Consider the following 12,592-nt stretch of genomic DNA (forward strand, 5'->3'; position numbering starts at 1 on the left):
TCCCTAACCAGCTTGCCATTGCCAGATTTCTGATGCTGTGCCACCTGTATGTTGCCTATGCATATGTTTTTTTTAATTAAGGTATAATTTATACACAGTAAAATTTAGAATTTTTGGTGTATAATTCTGCAACCTTTGATACAAATGCATCTAGGTGTGTGTAAGTACCATTAAAATTGAGACACAAAATAGTTCTGTTACCCACAAAAGTTCCCCCAATGGGGGAACCCCTTACCCCCACTCCCAGCCCCTGCAAGCACTGGTCTGTTTTCTGTCCTTAAAGTGTGCCTTATAATGTCATAGAAATAGAAGAATATAGCGTGTAGCCTTTTGAGACTGGCTTCTTTCACTTAGCATGCATGAGATTCATTCGTGTTATTGTATGTTTCAGTACTTTCTTCTTTTTTATTACTGAGCAGTATTTCATTGTATGTATGCACCACTATTTGTTTATCCATTCCCCAGTTTAGGGACATTTGGGTTGTTTCCAGTTTGGAGGACTATTAGTGAAGCCTCTATAAATATTCACATGCAGGTATTTGTGTGAACATAGGTTTTTATTTCACTTGGGTAAATACCTAGGAACAGGGCTGGGCACAGTGGTTCACACCTATAATCCCAGCAATTTGGGAGACCAAGGTGGGATGAATTGCTTGAGTCCAGGAGTTCAAGACCAGTCTGGGCAACATAACAAGACCCCCATCTCCACCAAAAAAAAAAAACAAAACAAAACAAACCTAAATAAAAGAACCAAAACCTAGGAACGGATTGTGGTTATGTCACGTTTGTTTAACATTATCAGAAACTGCCTACCTTTTTTCAGAGCGTCTTGGCCATATTTTCAGCCCTAAACTTTAAGCTTCCAGAAAGAAGGAACCAAATCTAAGGGATGATGATGATAATGACCATTGACAAAATCTCTGGGTTTTAACCATTGTACCTGCTGCATTATTCAACTTCGCATCCTCAGCAGTTGGCATTGCCCTGGCATACAGTAAATACTCAGTAAATATTAATACCAATAAGATAGATCCTTGATTATCTACTCCTTAGGAAGGGTGCTTTCCTTTTCTCCTTTTAGTCACTCTGTCTTCCCAATGTTTCACTAAATACTGGTTTTTAAAGTACAGTAGTGGACTAATACAAGCTCTAGTCAGGCATAATAAAGTTTCAGGTTTATTGTCTCCTTCGTAGAAACAGAGAAGTTGAAAATAACCGATCATTTGGAGAAGGGGGGGTAAGGAATTTAATCCCAAACAAGTTTAATTTGTAATGAACACAGGTTCATTATCTGTGATAAATTGTATTTTTCTAAAGATGGCTGAAACAATATCTTCCATTTGACCTACTCTTCTGGAACCTTCACTACCCTATCTAGAGGTAGAATCTAATTCCCCTTCCCTTGGGCCCTTATAACCAATAGAAATCGGTAGAAGTAAAATGATATGACTTCCAATGCTAGATCGTAAGAGGTGCTACAGCTGCCACCTTGCTTGCTGAAGTAGTCTCTTTTGAAGCAAAAGCTGCCACTTATTAAGTCCAAATACCCTGAGGCTGCCTGAAGCCCAGATCACAAAGAGAAGCCCATGTCACTGCTCTGTCAACAGCCCCAGCTGAAGTCCCAGCTAACAGCCGGTGTCAACAACCAGACATCTGAGCAAAAAAATGCCACCAGATGACTCCAGCCCTAAGCTGTCTAGTCATCCCCAAGTGTCAGAGCCCAAGACACCATGAAGCAGAGACAAGCATCTTCACTGTGGCTTGTCTCAACTCCCGATCCACCAAATCCAAGAGCATAGTGAAATGGTTGTTTTAAGCCGCTAAATTTGGGGGTAATTTATTCACAGCAATAGTGACTGTAACATTTGTTATAGATTGAATTGTATCCCCCAGAAAGATATGTTGGCATCCCAACCTTAAGTAGTCAAAATATTACCTTATTTGGAGATAGGTCTTTAAAGAGGTAATCAAGATAAATTGAGGTCATTAGGGTGGGCCCTAATCTAATAAATATGATTTGTGTCTTTACAAAAAGGGGAAACGTGAACACAGACACACACACAGCAAGAACATGATGTGAAGATAAAGGCAGAGATCTGGGTGATGCTTCTACAAGCCGAGGAATGCCAAAGATTGCTGGCAACCCCGGCAGCCAAGTAGAGGCATGGAATGATTCTCCCTCACAGCCACAGAAAAAGCCAATCCTGCCAACACCTGGATCCTGGACTTCTAACGTCCAGAACTCTGAGACAATAAATTTCTGTTTAAGTCACTGTCCTTTGTTACAGTAGCCTAAGCAAACTAATATGATCAGAACAAAGGGGTTGTTTTGGTTTTGTTTTTTAATTTTTTATTTTTGTATATTTATGGGGTACAGTGCTATTCTGCTACATTGATATATTACACTATGATGAAGTCGGCACCTTCGGTGCATCCATCATTGGAGCAATGAACATGGTGCCCACAAAGCAGCCTCCCATCATCCACCCCTCCCAAGTTCCACTGTCCCTTATTCCAAACTCTGCTTCCATGTGTACACATTATTTAGTTTCCACTTATAAGTGAAAACATATGGTGTTTGTCTTTCTGTCTGAGTTGTTTTACCTAAGATAGTGGCCTCCAGTTCCATCCATGTCACTACAAAATTGTTTTTGTTTGAGATTAAGGTCTCCCTATGTTGCCCAGGCAGGCCTCGAACTCCTAGGCTCAAGGGATCCTCCCATCTCAGTCTCCCAAGTGGCTGGGACTAAAGGTATGTGCTGCTGCGTTTGCAAACTAACACAATCATCTAAAATGTTGAAGAGGCAATTCAATGAAGGAGATTAGAGGGGCTCAGGGCTACAGATCTGAGGGTCATCCATAGAGAAGAGTTATTTGAAATCCTGGGGAATCAGCAACTGCAAAGAAAAGTATGGAGCCAAGATGGGCTCTTGGGAGCAAAAGTTTCTTTCTAGTGAACAAAGAGAAGCTATAGACGGGATCAGGCTAGAAAGCAGATGGAGGACGAGACCAACTGGCCGTGTCCAATCTGCAGAGGTGTCAAGGATAATCGGGCTGGCAAAATGGCCATAGATTTGGTACCTGGAAACGTCCACAGAGCAGGGAGAACGGAGGGTTAGGAAAGAGAAAGTGATGAGGAAGAGAGGATGTAGGAGTTTGAAAGTGGATGAAAAGGGAGGCTGGAATGGTCAGTGCAGAGGGCAGTGGCCACTCAGATCAAGACCCTAATGAGGAGGGTTGGAAACGTGACTGAAAACCTAAGAGGAAACACAGGTGAGAGAGTGGCTGAAGATGCCCTACCAGAGGGCTGAGAAAACGTCAAGAAAGACAGTGCAAATGACAACTCTGGAAACAAATCCGTTTTTATGTTTGAAAAACATTTTTATTATAAAAGTACTTGCATATTTTTGATTCTTTTCTCGTTTCAAAACTCTGGATATACAAGACAATTAAAACATAAAAAAAGTCTTAAAATACAATAAATGTATCCTTTCACCTAATGCTTCAGGATACATCCCAAAACGTCTCCTGAATCTTTCGCATCATTAGGGTTTCATATTTCTGCTGTCCCGAGGGTTCCCACGTGCATATTCAACTGCTCTTCTTGTTTTCTTTGTGGTCAAAGATTCCCCCTCCTTTTCAGTGACAGTAGTGGTGGTGGCAGTGTAGTAGTAGTCATTGGAGGAGGGGAACAATACATGTTTATGGTTTAAAAATGTTTAGAGTTCAAAAACATATCAAGGAAAAATTTTAAGTCCCGCCCCCCCAGACCAACCTAGGATGCTCAGGTTCTCCTCCCCTCAGTTTCTCATGTGGTTTTCCCCAAAATGTTGCATGCATGAACAAATGTAATGTGTTCTTTCATGCTCAGCATTGCTAAATGCTGAGGGTACAATGGTTGCCCCCAAATCCACCTGATTGCTGATGACACGTAACTTACAGGCTACTTGGACAGAGATGTGGTTCTATGTCTCCCATCTAAAAACAAGCGAAATAAAACTCTTGGGCATTACTATGCATGCTGCTCTGCTGCTGGTCTTTTTCCAAGAAACAAAATGTCTTAGAGGCCTCCACGGTTTTTTTCAATGGCTGCCTAGCAGTGCTCACCTACATAGACGTACCAAATGTACTTAACCCGTCCCCTGCTGATAGACATTGGATTGTTTCCAATATTTTTGCTATTACAAACACTGTGATGAGTATTCCCTTAAATATTTCCTTGTTTGTTTTTATATTTACCTATAGGATGAATTCCCGGGTCAAAGCTCATGACTACCTCTGCAGTGCACCCCTGCCGTTCTTCCATAACTGTGCTGCATCTGAAACACTTCCCTATGTTTGGGGAGAATGAGAATCTTGGTGGCAGGTAGAGCTCGCCTCCGTTTACAGAAGACAAAGTCCAGATACTCCCCCAGCCCGCCCCCCACACGTGGGCATGTAATGGGGCTCAGCCTCAGGCTCTGAACTGGAGTAAATGACCTGGAGCAGCGAGATACCACAGTGTCCTGGTCGGCCGGGGCAGCGGCACCATCGCTGGCTGGTTCCCATGCTGTGCTGCTGGCTGCTGTCCCAGCCGCCTGGCCTCCTGCCCGTTTCCTTAGCCTGGCCCCCCAGCCCTGCCAGTCATCCGGGAGCTCCTCGGTGTCTTTTCATTCAATCCCTTTCCTGCTTAACTCAGTCTGGCTTAGCTTCTGTCACTTGCAGTGGAGAGCTCTGACTGATTCTGTAGTAGGCAGCCTCCGAGATGGCTCCCGGTGACTCTTGCCAATAGGGCTGAACTGTGTAAACAGCAGGGCATTAAGGAAATGACAGAGTGTGATTTCCGAGGCTAGGTCCTAAAGGACATTGTGGCTTACGCTTCACTCTCTCTTGTATCACTGGCTCTGGAGGAAGCCGGCTGCCATGTTGTGAGGACATTCGAGCAGCCCTGTGGAGAGGTGTACATGGTGGGCCTCTGAGGCCTCCGGCCAACAGCCAGCACCAATTTGCAAATCACATGAGCGAGTCACCTTGGAAGTGGCTCCTCCGGCCCAGTCTAGCACTCAGATGAGGGCATTTTGACTGCAGCCCCATGAGAGACCCTGAGCCAGAACCACCCAACTAAACCACTTCTCAATTCCTGAGCCTCAGAAAGTGTGTGAGATAATAAATGTTAGTCATTGTTTTAGGCCACTAAGTTGTGGGGTGATTTGTTAGCACAAACATAAATAATGAATAGAGATACAATGTTTAATTTTAACAGTCTACCAAATTACCCTTCAAAAAGGCAACAGCGATGTACACACCTACCAATTGCACAGGATGCCAAATGGGGCTGGTTTCAGAAGGAAGTTGAGGGGAGCAAGGAAACTGACCCCAACATGGCCCCATCCTGAGTGCCCCCCTAAGTTGTAGAATCCTAAATTGGACCCCTAGAACCCCATGGCTACCGCAGGACCCAGAGGATGGCTATGGAAACATCATTCTCGGATCGTCAGGCCCAGTGGGCAGGGATGTGCCAGAATCTGGCCTGGTGGACAGGTGGAGTGAGCAAGGAGAAACCAGAGCAGAGACAAGGCCACAGGTGTCAGGTCACAGGATCAGGCCCACACAGCTCGGCAACTGCCAGCTGCAGGGGATCATGGCAGGTGAGCAGGCGGATGGGCAGAAGTTTCCTTGGGCTGGCTGGGAAAGGGGCCTCGAAAGAACCAAGAAGCTGGGCAAGCGGCACCTGCCCTTGCGGCCAAGACGGCAGCCAGGACTGAGCATTTTTGGGCTGCCCTGGCCTGGGATCCCTCGGACCTAAATATAGAGACTCGGGGCTCAGCAGGAGACAGCTGCAGCAGCGGAGGGGAGAGGGGAGACAGGGACCGTGTGTCCTGGGCACTAGTTATACGCCAGGCATGGAATCTGCCAGGCAGATAATCACCACCCCCATTTTATAGGTGAGGAAACTGAGGCTCAGTGAAGTCAGGTTACTTTCCTAGTGTCAGAGCCCAAATCCCGTTATATCACAGTCTCCAGGGCAGAGGCAAGACTGGTTGGTTGGTTGGATAGTTTTCCCTATTGCTCAAAGGACGGCCTCTGGGGACAGGACTCATCACTCTCCAGTGAGAAAGGGACTCCCACGACCTCTGCTGTCCGCACTGTCAGAGCTGGCTGCTCAGGCCAGGCTCCCAGGTTAAGGTGCTCAGAAGGTCCCCGACATCAGGGGTAGTGATCCTGCCTTGCCCATCTCTGTCTGCTCCAACAAACGTGGCATGTCCTCGTGAAACCCACATGCATGGGCTGCCTGTTCCATGCCAGGCAGCCTGTGAGGCCCCTGTAGCAGTAGGCAGACGGGGTGCTGCTCTTCACAGAGTTCATAGTCCAAACGAAGAGGCAGGGAAGAAGAGGGCTACTGCGTAAAGCCATAAGGATTACGCTGGAGAACAACTCTGGCTGAAATGGGAACCCTGAGAAGACGCACCTCACCTAGCCTGGGAGCATCAGGAAGCTTCCTGAAGATAATCTCTGAGCTGAGTCATCAACAGTGAGTAGTAGTTGGCCAGTGGAAGGCGAAAGGGCATGCCAGGCCAACTCGAGCATGTGCAAAAGCCTGGAGTTGTGGCCCTTCCCAGGAAGCATCAGGCCTTGCGTATGCCTGGACTGGACAGTTTGGAAGGAGAGAGGGAAGGGGGGAGGGGCGAGAGACAGGGCAGGAGCTGGGAGCAGGGCCCAGGTCCTAAAAGTAAAGAATCGAAAATCAAGGGGGAGATGCTAGGAACAGGTTTGCGTTTTACAAAGCTTATTCTGGCTGCCAGGTGAGCAATCAGGGCAAAATGAAAGCAGAGAAACCCGTTAGGAGACCACTGCAGAGATCCCAGCCAGAACCAATGAAGGTATGAGCCGTGGCAGTGACCCTGGAGACAGAAGGTGGGAATCACAGATGAGAGACAGGAGAGAGCAGCCTCTGCAGGACTTGGTGACCAAGAGGAGCCAAGACATCCTATCCCTGGTCTTTGCAGTTACACGGCCCAATGTGTCCTTTTTGTCATAAGTTCTTTCACGTTGCATCTTCCATCACTTGCACTCAAGAGTTTTAGCTCTCACGGGGCCTGCTTGTCCAGAGGGGCAAACGGATGCTCCAGGTAATTACACTGTTGTCTCCCTTCTTTCCTTCTCTCTTTTTAAAGTAATAGTAGATTTCCCTCTCCACCACCAGCCACCCGTTTCCCCTGTTACTAGCTTGTGTCAATGTGGTACATTTGCTACAACTGACAAGCCCACACTGCTACATCATTAACTAAAGTCCACGGTTCGCATTAGGGCCCATTCTTTGTGCTGCACATCCTCTGGATTTTGACAAACATGTTAAGGACATGCATCCACCATTACTGTATCACAGAGAACATGTTTCACTGCCCGAAAAATCCCCTGTGCTCCATTCATCCAGCCGTCTCTCCCTCCCCACTGACAACCACGAGTCCTTTTCCTGTCTTCATAGTTTTACCTTTCCCAGGATGTTGGCACCAAAGAGTACGTAGCCTTCCCAGACGGGCTTCTTTCACTTAGCAATGTGCATTTAAGTTTCCTCCCTGTCTTTTCCTGACTTGATAGCCCATTTCTTTCTATCCCTGAATACATCTTCTCATCACTGAATAATATTTGTCTGTGTGGGCCGGGTGTGGTAGCTCACACCTGTAATCCTAGCAGTCTGGGAGGCTGAGGTGGGAGGATCACTTGAGCTCAGGAGTTCAAGACCAGCCTGAGCAAGAGTGAGACCCCTGTCTCTACTAAAAATAGAAAGAAATTAGCTGACAACTAAAAATAGAAAAATAAAATTAGCCAGGCCTGGTGGTGAGTGCCTGTAGTCCCAGCTGCTCGGGAGGCTGAGGCAGGAGGATCTCTTGAGCCCAGGAGTTTGAGGTTGCTGTGAGCTAGGCTGATGCCATGGCACTCTAGCTTGGGCAACAGAGCGAGACTCTGTCTCAAAAAAAAAAAAAAAAAAAAAATTCCACAGTGTGGATGTACCAGTTTGTTTATCCACTCACCTATTGAAGAACACCTTGATTGTTTCCAAGTTTTGGTTTTGTTTTTTTTTTTTGAGACAGAGTCTTCTTGCTCTGTTGCCCGGGCTAGAGTGCCGTGGCGTCAGCCTAGCTCACAGCAACCTCAAACTCCTGGGCTCAAGAGATCCTCCTTCCTCAGCCTCCCGAGCAGCTGGGACTACAGGCACTCACCACCAGGCCTGGCTAATTTTATTTTTCTATTTTTAGTTGTCCAGCTAATTTCTTTCTATTTTTAGTAGAGATGGGGTCTCACTCTTGCTCAGGCTGGTCTCAAACTCCTGAGCTCAAACAATCTTCCCGCCTCGGCCTCCCAGAGTGCTGGGAGGTGTGAGCCACCGCGCCCGGCCTGTTTCCAAGTTTTTGCAATTATGAATAAAGCCACTATGAAGATGCTTCTGCAGGTTTTGTGTGGACACAGCTCTCATCTCATTAGGAGAAACGCGAAGGAGCACGATTGCTGGGTCGTATGGTAAGAATCTCACCACTCCCATTTCATGCCCCACCCCTCTGGAGGGCTAGAAAAATGATGCCTGTGAAACTTAGGTCTTTAATGTGTTCAGAAAGAGAATGGTCCTCCCTGGGGAGAAAAGGGTATTTCTTAGGAGAGGGGTCCTTACATGGGTCCCCCAAATACCCTAGAGTCTAGGGCCTAGATTATACATGGGAGGAAGGAGCATTGGCTCTCATCAGAGTTTCACAGGTTGGGGAAGCAAAACGAAGCGAGCTATAGTTTTACCTGCAGCTGAAAGCATCCTCACAGATGCGACGGGGAAAGCAGCTGACAACCTCAGCACTCTGAGTGCTACAGAGTGAAAACCTATCCTCTCGTTTCCATTTCTAACTGGATTCAGGGACTCAGCATCCAACAGAAGCCCTGGGCTTTGCCCCTATGAGACACTCTCTTCTCTCCTCTAATTCAAAGATTAGAGGTGCTGGATGTGGTGGGGCACACCTGTATTTCCAGCTACTCCGGAGGCAGGAAGACCACCTGAGCCCAGAAGTTCAAAGCTGCAGTGAGCTATGATGACGCCACTGCACTCCAGCCTGGGAGATAGAGCAAGACCCCATCTCAAAAAAAAAAGAAAGAAAGAAAAAGAAACTAAAGGCAAATTGATGGGATGGCCAAGTTCATTTGCACAGTTTATTTAAAAAGAAACAGCTGTAAGGTAGAAAGGCAGATGTTTTCTTTGTTGTAAAGACAGCAGGTACAAAAGATAATAAATATGACAGTAGGAAATATTTTTAAAAAATACAACCAACCCTGGGGTTTGGGAGCAATCCCAAGAGCTCTCAAGATATGAAAATGTAAACCAGGAAGGAACATGTTTCACCTCAATGCCGTGAAGCAGATGTTGGAAATTGGTTAATGATGAGGATGGTCATGACTTTTGGGAGTTTGATTTGCCATTTGGGAATGTCAGGGGTCCGCTGTAATACAATTTGCATAGAGTCGGAGCGAACAGGAATCCTTCTATGCATTAGTATTCTAATTATGCTTTCATTCTTACAGGGAAGTAGCACAGTATTTAAGAGTGGAAAAAAGGCTGAAATGGAAAGACATGAGTGGAATGGGGTGGAGCAGGTAGGCCTGGTGGACACTAAGGGGCCAGGAGACAGGTGCCAGGAAGGAGCAGAACCTCTGTCTTGTCTCTGCTATGTCACCTTGGCTGAGCGCAATTCCCCCTGTTGGAGGGGGGGACAGGCAGTGGGCCATGCTGGCCTCCCTCAAAACCCACCCTCACCCAAGGGCAGAAGATGCAAAAGCAACTGGCAGGCCTGACCAAGCATGAGAGTAGGGGAGCTGGGCAGGAAACAAGGAGGAGGCTGCAGAGAATCCCCCAAGAAAGTGGGCAACACAAAAGACACCAATCTGTACAGATTAGCACAGCAGACTGCTCTTGATGTGACACGGTAAAGGGACAAGAAGCAGCGAGTTCTGGCTACAGAGAAGCGCAGAGGAGCGGAGGCAGGAGCGGGAGGCGGTGGGCAGCAGGCCCACCCCAGACCCTCTTGGAGGGGCTGGGACACTGCGAGCAATGAGGGCTGGCACGGAGCTGGCACTGGGGGGTGAGTGTGGATGCTGGCTCAGGGAGGGGCCCGGCAGGGGTGGTGAGTGTGCCGGGCCATCTCTACCCCGGCATCTGTGAGGCACAGCTGTGGATGGCGGGCAAGGGCGGCGGACTATGTACTGAAAGTGGCCTTGAGTTCCTTGAAGGCCGCCTGGCGGAGCTTCCTCTCCTCCTCCTCCCGCTTCCGCTCGTCTTGCTCAGCTTTTAACTCGGCTTCAAACTTACTGGCAGATGACAGGGCCTGGGCCTGCAGAGAAACAGCAAAAACAGACCTACAGAGTAAGGGAGGGGAAGAGCAACACGGAGATGCTGGCACCTGAGCCAGCAGCCCAGCAAACAGACCTCGTGACAAAGGCGCCTGGGCCACTCCTCCTTCCCTTTGGTCTTCAGAAGTTCATGTTCCGACAGCACAGTCACCGTCGCTGTGTTCGCTGCTGGGTTATACATGCTTCTGACTTCCTTCCCAGGATACTGCTCACTATCCCTGTTTATTACCCACTTTTACATCCTTTCATTTCACACTGGTATTGTTTAGTTCCAGGGAAAAAGACAAACCAAATGAATCCCCTGCTGGGATTCTGACCGAGATGGCATCAGTCTGCCCGTGGCAAAGGTACACCTTTACAACGTACAGCCTCCCCTGACTGCCTCAGTTTCCACACAGTGCTGCTTTGATGCTGCCCACTAATCAGTCATCCTATATTTACCTCTAAATATTACAAGTTTTTATTGGTATTGTGAATGTGATTTGATGCTGTTTGAGCTTTTTCAATCTAACAATTTGTCTTCAATATTATATCAGATAAACCCTTCTAAAAATTCTCTATTCTAGAACTGATTCTTTTTGTGTGTCTTATTAATTTGGTAAAATTTCTGGACAACACACTCAGTGCGTAGATTATTTTAATAAAGACTATTAAATTGCTCTCCCAAGTAGCTGTTCCAGTTTACACCTCCACCGTCAGGGATTGGACATACTCATTTCCCCACATGCTTGCCAATGCTTATCATTAACGTTTTTACTTTCTGCCAATCTGATAGGCAAAAAAAAAAAAAAAAAAAAAAGGGATCTTTTATTTCCTCTTTGGTGAATTGTCCATTTGTATCCTTTGCCTATTTTTCTATTCAGCTATTTGGGTTTTTATTTAAATTTTCAGTTCTTCATGTAATTTAGGTATTAGTCCTTTGTTTTATATATATGTATATATATATATATATATATATGTATGTATATGTATTTTTTTTTTTTTTTGAGACAGAGTCTCGCTCTGTTGCCCAGGCTAGAGTGCCATGGCATCAGCCTAGCTCACAGCAACCTCAAACTCCTAGGCTCAAGCAATCCTTCTGCCTCAGCCTCCTGAGTAGCTGGGACTACAGGCATGCACCACCATGCCCGGCTAATTTTTTCTATATATTTTTAGTTGTCCAGATAATTTCTTTCTATTTTTAGTAGAGACGGGGTCTTGCTCTTGCTCAGGCTGGTCTCAAACTCCTGACCTCGAGCGATCCTCCCGCCTCGACCTCCCAGAGTGCTAGTATTACAGGTGTGAGCCACCGCACCTGGCCTGTTATATATTTTTGAGTTACTTTCTTTCAGTCTTTTGCTTGTCTTTTAACTTTAAAGTATTTTGGTCTGTCCCTAGTTTAGGACTGTTAAAACTAATAATAGACAGACATGCATACAGAAGAATACCATGTGAACATGAAGGCAGAGATCAAGGTGATGTATTTACATGCCAAATAATATCAAAGCTTGCAGCAAACCACCAGAGTCTAGGAGAAAGGCATGGAACAGATTCACCCTCTGCTGAGGACGGATGGAACAGACTCAACCCTCAGAAGGTCCCAACCCTGCCAATGCCTTGATCTTGGACCTTTAGCTTTCAGAACTATGAGACAAGAAATTTCTGTTGTTTAAGCTAAAAAAAAATAAAATAATAATAAAGTCTCTTGGGCCACACAAATATTTAAATTTTGATGTAATTAAATTTATCAACCATTTCCTTTCTGGCTTTTGCATTTTATGTAATGTTTGAGAAATTCTTTTCTCAACCATCCTTCAAGGTTCTGAACCCATTTTCCTGCATTTTCTTCTAATACTTTCATGCTTTTGTTTTCTCATTTGGCTTTTTAAGCCACAAAAATAAGCTCATTTAATTAATTAATTAATTTTTATTTATTTATTTTTGAGACAGGGTCTCACTCTGTTGCCTGGGCCAGAGTACAGTGGCATCATCATAGCTCACTGTAACCTCAGACTCCTGGCTCAAGCAATCCTCCTGCCGTAGCCTTCCAAGAAGCTAGGACTACAAGCATGTGCCACCATGTCTGTCTAATTTTTCTATTTTTTGCAGGGATGAGGTCTCGGTATGTTGCCCAAGCTGGTCTCCAACTCCTGGCCTCAAGCCATCCTCCTGCCTTGGCCTCTCAAAGTGCTGGGAGGCATGAGCCACCGTGCCTGGCCCGGGTCTGGTCTTAATTAAAAATGCCATC

At 46.2% G+C, this 12,592-nt stretch overlaps 1 protein-coding gene across 1 annotated transcript in view; it reads right to left on the reverse strand.

The window, feature by feature from the left end:
• Positions 1-9,153: 9,153 nt before the first annotated feature.
• EFHD1 (EF-hand domain family member D1) overlaps positions 9,154-12,592 on the reverse strand; it is a 33,707-nt gene continuing 30,268 nt past the window's right edge. The window contains exon 4 of the mRNA XM_069465955.1: positions 9,154-10,346. Coding sequence (XP_069322056.1) covers positions 10,212-10,346 — 135 coding nt within the window. The 3' untranslated portion in view covers positions 9,154-10,211. The remainder of the gene's footprint in view (positions 10,347-12,592) is intronic.

The sequence above is a fragment of the Eulemur rufifrons genome, chromosome 1 (genome assembly GCF_041146395.1).
Source record: "Eulemur rufifrons isolate Redbay chromosome 1, OSU_ERuf_1, whole genome shotgun sequence".
NCBI lineage: Eukaryota > Metazoa > Chordata > Mammalia > Primates > Lemuridae > Eulemur > Eulemur rufifrons.